The 12,127-nt window shown below is 35.8% G+C and overlaps 1 protein-coding gene across 8 annotated transcripts in view; it reads left to right on the top strand.

Annotated features, from left to right (window-relative positions):
- Positions 1-12,127, top strand: part of PPA2 (inorganic pyrophosphatase 2) — an 84,115-nt gene that overhangs the window by 21,335 nt on the left and 50,653 nt on the right. For all 8 annotated transcript variants that reach the window (XM_060299124.2, XM_030864145.3, XM_030864146.3 and 5 more), the window contains 2 exons: positions 3,223-3,276; positions 4,724-4,843. In XM_060299124.2, the coding sequence (XP_060155107.1) occupies positions 3,223-3,276; positions 4,724-4,843 (174 nt within the window). The remainder of the gene's footprint in view (positions 1-3,222; positions 3,277-4,723; positions 4,844-12,127) is intronic.

Genomic DNA, 12,127 nt, shown 5'->3' on the forward strand with positions numbered 1-12,127 from the left:
TGTTTCAGTGGGAGAAATGTATTCTGAGTACACACAGCCAACTTAACATTTAATTCTTAGTTACATAGTTTGTGTGTCAGAGACTACCTGATTTGAGGGTTTTTTTGTATTTTGTTTTTTTAAATTCTCTCGTATTTCCCCCACCCCCTAGGCCCTGGCAACCACTTTTCTACTCTCTTTATATGAATTCGGCTTTAAAAAATTTTTAAGATCCCACATATAAGTGATGCCATGCAGTATTTGTCTTTCTCCTTCTGGCTTATTTCAGTGAGCATAATACCTTCCAGGTTCATCCCTCCTGTCACAAAGGGCAAGATTTCCTTCTCATGGTTGAATAATATTCCCTTGTATGTATACAACATCTTTATTCATTCATTCGTTGACAGGCATTTAGGTTGTTTCCGTGTCTTGACTATTGTGAATAATGCTGTAATGGGCACAGGAGTGTAAATAGCTGCTCAGTATCCTGTTTTCATTTTTTTTTTGGATATATATCCCAAAGTGGGATTTCTGGGTTATATGGTAGTTCTATTTTCAATTTTTTGAGGAACCTCCATACTGTTTTCCATTGAGGCTGCACCAATTTACATTCCCACCAACAGTGCACAAGTGTTCCCTTTTCTCCACATCCTTGCCAATACTTGTTATTTCTTGTCTTTTTGATGATAGTCATTCTAACAGGCAATGAGCATCTATCTCATAGTGGGTTTGATTTGCATTTCCCTGATGGTTAGTGATGCTGGCCATCTGTATGTCTTCTTTGGAAAAGTGTCTATTCAAGACCTGTGCCCATTTTTTAATCGGATTGGTTTTTTGCTGTTGAGTTACATGATTTCTTTATGTATTTTGTATATTAACCCCTTAACAGATTTACGACTTATTTTCTTCCATTCCATTGGTTGCCTTTTCATTTTGTTGATGGTTTTCTTTGCTGTGCAGGATTTTTAGTTTAATGTATTCCCATTTATTTATTTTTGCTTTTGTTGCCTTTGCTTTTAGTGTCAAATCCAAAGTTTATTTGATATTTTAAGAGAAAGAGGATAGAAGGGTGATTTCCTCTCATTTTTGTCCCCAAGTATATAAAATCTACTGACTGCTTTTTCATCTTTTTTTTTTCCCCCTGCAATAAAAATAGAAGGGAATAATAGAAAGAAAAGAACTGAAGGAGGAAGTAAATGCCCCTGACCCATACTCAACTTTCTGAATTTGAAATGTGTCCCCTTGTATCCTTGTGATTTTCTAATAAATTGCAGCAGGCCATTTTTGGTTTGTAATTAACACTAATCCTAGGATAACCAGACTAACATTGGCTTTAAAAAATTACAGGTCGTATGCATTTTAGCCAGAGAGAAGAAAAACAGGCTGGAAATACACTCCTAGTGATCAGAAACAAATGATGAGGGAGAGTGTAGTTTGTAGGCGTAAAATTCAAACCTGATCCATTGTTCTTTTGGTGTAATTCAAGTCTCCGTGAGTGCTTTTGGTAGGTGTCCTTGTGTAAAAGGATTGTCACTAGCTTTGTCTTCTCTGTCACCTCTGAGTATTCATCTGCATGCATTTGTTCTCTTATAGCCAGACTTTCAGGGATGAATAAATTATGTGAACATCTGTCATTTCCTTAGGTTTTTCTTTTTAACAGCTACTTCAGACATATTTAAACAGGTGCTGGGGTACCTCATGAAAGAGCATAGAAAATGAAACATAACAGCAGGCCTGTGTATAAGGTTGCTAAGATAGGTATGAGACATACTTCTAAGGAGCAATTGTTGAGAATTCATTCTCAGCTTTGTTCCTTATCTCGTTATGAGTATGCAGTTTTGTCACTGGTAAACTTTAGTCTTATCTAGAAGAACTTAAAAACCATCATTATTTTTGTGGCTTGATTTATATTTAATTGTATAAATGGCATTCTTTGAATTAATAGCATTCATGTTTCACTAAGGAAGCTCCAGATATTGTTTACCAGTGCTTTAAACCAGAGGTTCTCAACTCTGGCTGCATATGAAAATTGCTTGGAATGCTTTTAAAAATAAGCAGTGCCCTGGCTCCACCTGCGAACCATTGAATTCAAATATGTAGGAGATGGGGCTCTAAAAATCTTTTTCTTTTTTTTTTACTCGGTTACAGCTCTCCAGGTGATTTTGCTGTGTGACACAGTTGAGAATAAGTATATTTAATCACTGCTTCTCAAATGATCTGTGGTGAAGGACAGTTTTTTTGTTTACTTCTAATCTGTTGTGAACTGATACTTTAAAAAAATACAATCAAAATGAATTATTAGAAAAGTGTAATTCAAGTGCCAAATTTTTATTATTAGGTTCAACAGTCATAAAAAGTACTCTGTCAGATTGTTATAAATGTTTCTAAATGAACCAGTAACAGTCAGATTACAGATTAGCCCTGGTCCGTGACCACACTTGGAGTAGGACTGTTTTAAACCATTGCTTTGATAAGTTGTTGGTTACTGATATCAGAATGGCATACAAGTCAACTTTACCTGTAAGACTTTCTCTTTGTGAGGCCGTTACTGTAGGAAATTATTTTTACCCATCACTGATGTAGAGTCTCCTTTGTTTTAAGTACTGTGCAAAGTTCAGAAATGCTAAAAAGAAGCAGTGGTCCTTTTATAACTTTAGGGAACCAGAGATCACTAGATATGCAAGCTAAGCTTTAAAACTCTTTGTAAGCTTTACAACTACCTATACCAGTAGCCTTAATTTTATATTATATCATAATAACTTGGATTTAAATATTGTTTTATAATTTTAAAAATACTTCATAATTGTCTGTATTTTCATTTAAAATATGTAATTCATCTTCACAACAACCTTGTGTGGGGTGAGGAAGGAGATTATCACACTTACTTTGTAGACTGGAAAAGTGACACATTCAGCTCTCACTCCTATTTTAGCTGGAAAATAAAAGTTTCCTGGCTCCATTCTGGTTCTTTCACTACCCTGCAAAGGTATTTCCAGAAATGTAGCAACTCCTAACACTGTACAGTAGTGGGCAAGTGACACGATCAGGTTTAAATTCTGTTGTGTTTTAAACAACTTCTATAATTTTTTAGAAGGAATTTAAGGCATAGGCAGACATATGATGCAGACGCTTGACATTTTTTGTGGGAAAAAGACTAAAGCATTCTCATGCAGGAGATAAGTGAAAAGATAAAGGAAGGCAAAATTTTAAATGTTTTTTCTTTGTTGTTTTTTTAAATTGCAGAATTTGTTTAATATGGTTGTAGAAGTACCTCGGTGGACAAATGCTAAAATGGAGGTATGGATATATCCTATTAATATCAAATGGAAATGATAATAATGATATAAAAACTTGGTTTCAAGTTGTTTGCCATAATATTTTGAAATTGGGATGGTTGACAAACTTCTTTATAATTAAAGCAATGGAAAACATTCTTGTGAACTTATTTTGAATCTAATTTCAAAAAGGAAAATATTATTCAAAGCTGAATTTATACTTTAAAGAAAATGTTTTCCATTTTTGCCTCCCTAGTTTGTTATACACGTATTTATTTAATTTTCCTTGACTCCTCTGTCTTTGAAAATGACAAATATTTTCAAGATTTTCTTAAATAGATTCTGAGATGTATTTTGTTCATAGACACAACTGAAACATATTATCTGGGGCTGATGATAATTTTGGTTTCTAAGGACTTAATTTTCCTTTAGATTTTATTTTAGTCTACTAGGAATGAAAGCATTTTGCTGGCCAACTTGGTTTCTGAGCACTTTCTAAGAGCATCTGCTCTTCCCCTGGTTAGCTTTTTTTTTTTTTTTTTTAAGTTTTTCCATGAGACATGAACCTATCAAGAACTTCCCTTTTGCTTTTCAGAATTTTATGATTTCATCTTCAGTTAGGTAAGATCCTTTATAGTTCCGAATGAAATTTGATTTATGGTACTTAGTTTGTTTAGTTATTTAAGCCTTCCCCTACAACTTTGGATGTGATGGCAAGTATTATTTCAAGTGTTTAAGGATTGTTACGTCAGTATATATTTCTGAGATTTTATATTTGGAGGATTGTCAGTAACTTCACCAAGTCCTGGTAGTATTTTGTTGTTGTTGTTAATATTTTAATAGGAAAAAGTAAAGATATTAGATTCTTCTTTTGTTCTTGCTTTAAATACAATGTTTTATCATTCTGGCTACTCTCTACCTCACTTGGGTATAGGATCAAGATTCTGTGAGATTCTGCCTAATTTAAGCAGTGTTTATTCATTCAAACATGGCTTCAGTTATTTTTTATTTACTTTATAGGATAGTTTTTTTTTTTCTTTTTGCATGGCAATTTGGATATGTTTGATTGAAAGGTAACTTTGAAATGAAATCACTTGGTGAAAATCTTTAGGTTAACTTTATTATAAGATTGATGGTAGAAAGTCCGAGATTAGTAACAAAGAGGAAGTTGATTAATCCTTATCCTCTTGCCGTTTCAATAAGCTTTCTTATTTGTGTTAGAAATAATGAGTTCATAAGTAATAGAGTGCCTAAAAATATAGTCTGATGTTTCTTTTCCAGACAGTTTTTTTTAATACAGAACAGTAAATTAGAAACAAGAACTGGCTTAATTTATTTTAAAGTGTCTTTGATCAGTAAGTTGGATTATGAATACTTAGTCTGATAATGGCAGATTTAAAAAATACTATTTGAATATAGGATTAATCGTTTCTTATTCCCCACCCCTCTTTTTTCCATGACCTGCTTAGATTGCCACGGAGGAGCCATTGAATCCCATTAAGCAAGATGTAAAGGATGGCAAGCTTCGCTACGTGGCAAATATCTTTCCTCACAAGGGTTATATATGGAATTACGGTGCCCTCCCTCAGGTAACATTTTTGTTATAATGGTAAAACTTCTCTGTCTTCTGAAAAAATTGCCTTGTAAATCCTGTGAACTACTAGAATTTAAATTGGTTCTGAGGACATGTCAGTGTGAGAGATTTGTGAATATAAATTTTTTTAATGTGGAGTTTTGTTGTATCAGTAAATTTTTTTTTCAAAGTATATATATGTCTGTACTCAAGTTCTTAGAGTTAGGTATATAGAACAATCACATTTGGCATTTTGAATGTTATTTCTTTTTCTGGGCTTGGCTATTAAGAGTCGTGAAAAATGTTTTATCTCCTTTATCTGCAGTCATTTCTTTGGATATGACAAGTTATGCTTTTATATGCATTCATATATGACAGCATGAATTTTGTTTTTTAAATTTTAACAGATGAACCTTTTAAATTGTTACCTCTTTCAGAACTCATTGTGAATTGAGTAAAGCAACTTAATTATATACTATTATGAATTTATAATTTTTAAGTGGGAAGCAATGGAAACAATGACTAAGTAATGGTAAAGCAGCATTCCTATTAGAGAGTAACACTATTTGCTTTTCTTCCTTTCTTCTCCCTTTTTGTTTTCTTCTCATGTTTCCTCACTCCTGGGAAGTGGTAACTCCTTCCAGATAATTTAGTGAGTAAAACTCAGAATATGCAGATTCAGAAGTCTAGGTTTGGGGACACAGAGAAGCATCTGCCTTTATGTTTATAAAAGCCATTAGAGCATCTGTCTATCTGAATGTTTAATTTTGATTATTTAAATTTTATTTATTAATTTTAATATTTTGCATGAAATTCCAAGATGCTTTTTGGAAATTATCTGAGAAAAGGAGGTCTTGCTTTATCCAACTCAGAAAAACAGCTGCCCATGTAGAATAAACATTCACAGGAAAAGAAAAAAGAAAAATGTTTTCTAAAGAGTCAGGCTGTCTTTGATGCAGTTAGACCACCCAAGTAGATACATTCTTGGTTAAAACAGGCATTTCTAACATGGTGTGCTAAGAATGAGGATGTCTGTTGAAACCAAGAAGGCAGGTTTTCTGACTCCCCAGGTGCCTAAGTAGAGACCCTGTTTGACCTAGCAGTGAAAGAGCAAGAATATTTTTGTTAAGCTTGGGGGATAGGTCTGTACGAGAAGACATAGATGAGGGGAAGGCCAAAGAAGCCGTTGAATTAGAGAAAGACAAAAACAGAGCCATAAAAAGTATGTATTTGTTTATTTCATTAAACATTTATTAAGGATTTATGTGCTATGCTGTGTATTAGGTGTTGGGAAAACAAAGAAAAATGAGAGATACGTATAAGGTCAAGGCAGCATAATCGGTGACTAAGAATGTTGATTTTGGAGCCAGCTTGCCACTTCCTAGTAATGTGACCTTGGGCAAGTTCCTTTGTCTTTCGGTACCTCACCCTCTTTATATGTAAAATAGAGATAATAAAGTACCTACTGCACATGGTCCTGTTGAGGGTAAATGAGTTATTGCACGTTTATGTTAGAATAGCGCCTAATAGATAGTGATCCCATTATTATTACTGTTGGTACTTTTATTATTATATGGTCTTTATATAGACTCTTGGGGGTGGGGTGATCATCAACCAACTAGTGGTTACAGTGGAGCATAATAGATGCTACTAACTCATCTTTTGTAGTTTATCTATTTAAAGTCCTGACAAATTTTTGTGCTCCTCTGCATGTGTTTGAATGTGCAAGATGCTCTTGCTGCTATTATATTGGTCTGTTAGGTGCAGTGGTTCTTATATTAGAGCAGAGTTCGACTGCCGCTGGCTCTTTGCCCCCTGCCTTCACCACTGCCTACCAAGATTTCATACTCCACCTAGTATCCAAAATACCATTTTGCCCATAAGAGAACCTTTTAATGGTCTCTTGTTGCTAAAAGGATAAAATAAAAAGTTCCTAATATGGCTCCCCAACCCTTCATGATGTGGCCCTGCTTCTCCAGCCTCGTTTTGCAGCCTTCGTCTTTCCTCACTTCCATCCCACCACAGCAGCTTCTTCAGTGTTTCGAGTGTCCCTTGGCGTTTCCACACCAGCCCTTCCTTCACAGAGCTGTTTATTCATTCTGTACACATTTTTTGAGTATCTAACGTTTGCCAGGCCATGTTCTAAGTACTGGAGGTAAAGCAGTGATAAAAGGGACAAAAATTCTTCTGGGACTTGTATTCTGGGCAGAGAGACAGACAAAAAAAAAAGTAAAAATGTACAGTACATCAGATAGTGGTAAGCGTGTTAGAGAAAATAAATGAGGGAATGGGGCAGGGGTGTGTTGGGATTGTTGCGGCTTACACGGGGAGAAGGCCTCAGTGAGGTGGTATTATCTGGGGGGAGACCTGAAGAAAATGGGAAGGTGTTTATCTTAGTAAAGACCTGAGGAAGTGAGGGCCATCTAGGGGAATTCATCAAGAAACAAGTATAAAGGTTCCGAGGTAGAAGGAGGCTTCTAGTGCCTGAGTAACAGAAAGGAGGCCAGTGTGGCTAGAATGGAAGTGAGGAAGAGGAAATCGACCTGTATTCTCTCTGCTGTTTTCAACCAGAGATCTTTAGTATCTTTTTATACCCAAACTGACGTTGTAGTGTGTGTGTGTATGTGTGTGAGAGTCTTCAGCAGAAGAATGTACTATAGACTGCGTAGAGGTGAAACACCAAACAAAAATAGCTACATAGATTCATGTTTATAAAAAGTTGAAATTAGGCCAGTTGATGGGCAAGGTACCGTACCCAGTATCTCTTTGCTTCAGGTTGATGTTAAGACAGAGTGAGCCTGTTAAAATGCAAGCCAGCCCCCGGTTCCATTTATGTTTTTGGTCTCGTGTCTAGCTTCTCTTCCTGCTCTCTCACCTCCACACTGGCCTTCTCACGACTGCTCTATGCTCCAGGCACACTCCTGCCTCAGGCCATCACACTTACTGTGTCCTCCAGCCCGGGACACTCTCTCCCAGTGGTCACATGTCCTGCCTTCTTAAATGTTTGCTGGTCGGTTACCTCCTTCACGGTGTCTGCCCAGAACATCCTTTACAGCTTTAACCCATGTACTCCCATTCCTCCTTCCATACTTGTTTTTTTTTTCCCTTTTCCATTACACCTACCAACTTCTGACATGCTACATAATTTAGTTATTTAGTATGTTTATTTTTAATATCTTTTAGCTAGAATGCAGTCTCCATAAGGGCAGGGATTCTGTCTGTTTTGTTCACTGATGTCTTCCAACTGCCCAGCTTAGTGTCTGGCACCAAGTAGGTGATCAGTAAATATTTGGGGATGAATGAATCCATGAATGCACGGTGTATGTTGCATTTGCTTCGTAGGCATGTGTGGGTAATTGGATTTTGCTGTTCTCTTACGATTTGTCTTGTAACAGCCGGAAGTTTGTCCAGAGCGGTTACCAAGCCAACCACGCTTGGAAGAACATTTAAGCAGCAGAATACTGTTGAAGTAGCAGCCTCTCCATTTAGCTTGTAATCCGTCTGTGTGCCCTCATTTCAGACCTTCATCTGCCTAGACTGTTTAACCTTAATAACTTCCCTTGCAACAGCAATAACGCCTTCCTCAGAGTTTGAGTTTGGACTGGGCAAGAATCATCTTTGTCTTCCCCCTTATTGTGCATATTTCCCACATATTATTCAAGTGTAATAACTTTCTGTGTAAATATTTAGAGGACCTGTCTGAATAATGTTAAAGGACTAGAATCACTAACTTCAAGATTTCTTCAGTCTTAATGTAATATCATCGTATTTATTACTTTGAACTTCATTATAAATTTGGTTCAGTGACCCCAAGTTTCATTTAGTACCGCTTCTTAGCTTTATAACGTGGGACCAGTGACTAAATGTCTCTAGGCCTATTTGTTCATCTGTATCATCCTGCCACCTACCCCACAAGGTTATTGTGGATATTGAATGAGATGATCAAAGCAAGTTTAGCCCCGTAGTGAGTGTTCAATAGTATTATCTCGATGATGACACTGTTGCCACTGATTGATATTAGCGGCTAATAGTAAATAGCTTTTGCTCCAGATTGAAGCTGGTGAACTTCAGGTAGTGGTTGAGTAGATCTTACTTCCTTTGACTTGATTATAGGAATTCTGATTGATCAGGAAGTAGTTCTCAAGAAGCATCTGTATACCCAGCTCTGTACCATTCAGTGATTTTTTTGAAGAGACTGAAGTACAAGATCATGGTGATTACAGATGTATTGGTTAATATTTATAAGATTGTAAGGTAATGATCTCAAAACCTTCATGAGGGTGAGTAAGGTTTGTTTTAGGCTAGATCAATAATCTATGTATTCTGATTTTTTTTCATAGCTTTATAGCCATCCTTTATATGAGTTTAGCATTATTTGTATTCTTCTTGATAGGTTTTTAAACTCTTTTTAAAGCTTTTCGTGGGTCCCTGCTAAAATTTTTCTATATACTTAACATATATACGTATATACTACTAAGTATATGCCTATGAGTCAGATTGCTAAGTTCTGAGTTACACACCTATTTACTTTACTAGGTATTCACAAGTTGTTTACAAAAGAAGTTGTGATAATATATACTCCTACCAGTAGTAGTAGGGTTCCAGGTTTCTTACATCATTACCAGTATTTAGCATTATCAGATTTTTAAGTTTTTGAAATAGCATCTCATTTTGGTTTTAATTTGTATTTCTCTGATCAGACTGGGTATCTTTTCATATATTTGTAAGTCATTCACGTTTCCTCTTTGAATTACCTGTTCCTGTCTTTGACCCATTTTGTATTGCATTGCTCTTTTTCTTATTTAACTGTAGAAGTTATTTCTAAATTCTGGATCTAATCTTTTGTCACTTTTGTGAAACAATTATTAAGATTTGGAATTTCCTCTTCTGGATATTTCTTTTCTAGCCTGACTGTGCTTTTCTAGTTGTTTCTCTGCCTAGTTAGATACTTAAAGCTACACTCGAGGGCATAAAGTTTTAAATTTGTCAAGATTTCCTCTCCTAGTGATTGTTTGAAATTATACTGTATTTTCAAGTTAAGTTAGAAGTCATTTAGTATGACTCTCTTTTTGTAGTAAAAAACTGAGCCCTGAAGGTATAGAGTGTTAAAGGCAGGACTAGAGATAGAAAGAACTCGTATGGTCTTTTTTTCTGGTGAGGGAAATCATGAACCACTCACTCGCCCTAAAATTGACAGCATTGTTATAGCTTAAGAATTTTGCCTGTATGTACTTATTTTCTCAAGAGAAGGAACTAAATTGATAGGTAATGTTGAAAGTGGAGTTTCTGAAGGGAATGTAGACCAATGAACCAATCAACAAACAGAAACACTCACAAAAACCAAATGGAATACCACTTATATGAAGACAGTTTTTGTGTCAGTACCAGAAAGGACTTTTGTAAATATTAAATCCGACCAAAATGGGCTAAGTTATCTCATGAATTTGTGAGCTTCCTGTTCACTGGTAGTATTTATGTAGATTATGAATGACCACTAACAACCATAGAATTCGGGGCTGGGATGTATCTAGCAATTGTCTTATTTAAGCCATTCTTTTTGTAGGTGAGGAAACTGAGGTCTGGATGTTTTGGCCAAGGTAGTTTGTGGCTAAAGTAGGACTAGAATCTAGGTATCTTCCTTCAGGCCGGAGTGACTTCTAGCTTATCACGTTTGTTCCCTTCTGAGAGTGGGAGTGAGGTTAAGGAAGGTTCAAGAAAGGATTCCTGCATTAGGAAGGAAGAACCTCTCAGATATTTTCTGATTCTGCCTCTGGGTTTTCTAATTCCACTTATACTTCACTTCCATCTTGGCTTCTCCAGCACATTAAGATTAATTTTGTAGCATTTGTGACAAATGCTACACCATTTATCAGCATGGTGTTCTTCAGGGTGTTGACTGTGTCCTGTTGGTTTCTGTTCCTAACTCCTGGTCAAGAGTAGGTAATCAATAAATATTAACTCAATGAATGGATGCCTGGTAATAGAAAACAAGAAGCAGTAAGGTCAACCGTAGGAAAATATACTTAGGAGATTCTGAGAGTAAGAGAACTTAAAAGAAGAGAGTCATGAATAAGGTTATATCTGAAAGTAATTGCCATTCAATTACCAAATATTTGTTATCAAAATCTGGGCATCATAACATAATTTTTAATAGCATGTGTTCTAATCTCATTGCCACCATTTAGAATCTGAGCTTGGCAAGTTTAAACTCTGTGCTGCAGTTTACTTATCTGTACAATGGGGTTAATAGTGGTACATTCTTCATGGGATACATGTATGTATATGTGTGTGTATATCACTGGGAAGGTATCTCTCACCTATAACCAATATGTAAGGTTAACAGTTATTTTTATTATCCTTATATTTTATTAGTAATGCTAGTATTGGGGGTAGTGAAATGTTAGTCGTGGTTTACTGATTTTGCTTTCTGGTAAGGGTGGGTCAGTTTATTCCTGAATATGCTATAATTATGATCAGAAGGGAAATACTAGAGTTTATCTAGGGTTTAGCTGTAAATAGGGTTCATTTTAAATTATCTACATAAAATTAGAGGAGCCAGTCTTGGATAATCTGAAGTTCTAGGTAACATTCTTGAGATGACACAGTCTCTGCACATCTTATAAATCTGAGAGAAATAATTTCACGGAACTTCTCCAGTTCCGCTTAGAATCAGCTGATTATGGAGCTTTTGGGGAAGGATGGTGCCTAAGGGATATTGAAGCTTGATAACAAATTTCCGTTATGCTGTTCATTTATAAAAATACTCAGTGTGTATAGTTTATAGCCGACGGGGTATAATCTTTTCAGTAAACTGAAGAGTTGACACCTTTTCCTGGTTTTGTCAAATTTTCAAGATTTGATGACAAATGTAGAGGATTTTTAAAATGGAATGAAATGGGACAAAAATGGGTTTTTCTTTCGTAGATACTTGCTCTTTGGTTTATGAAGGGAAAACTGGGTTTGTTCTAGTAGAAGTTACTTAGAGTATAGGAAGTTTATTTTCAAACCTGGAAAGCCAGACCCAATGCTGTTCCATGTCAAAGGAAGCAGTGAGTAGTGGAAACAGCAGTCCAGACAGTTAGTGGAAACAAGGGCACAGACAACGGGAACACCTGAACTGAAGCTCTAAATAAAAGTGAGCGTGATTTTAGACACTGACTAAACTTGGAAGAAGAGTGTATTTGTAAATACCACCCACTTTCAGATGTGATTATACAGACAAATGAAAGACAGAAGGGAGGAAATAGTATGAATCTGTTTTAATTATTATGATGCTTAAGGATGTACTGGCATGTTGGCA

Source organism: Globicephala melas, chromosome 5, assembly GCF_963455315.2.
Source record: "Globicephala melas chromosome 5, mGloMel1.2, whole genome shotgun sequence".
NCBI classification, from domain to species: domain Eukaryota; kingdom Metazoa; phylum Chordata; class Mammalia; order Artiodactyla; family Delphinidae; genus Globicephala; species Globicephala melas.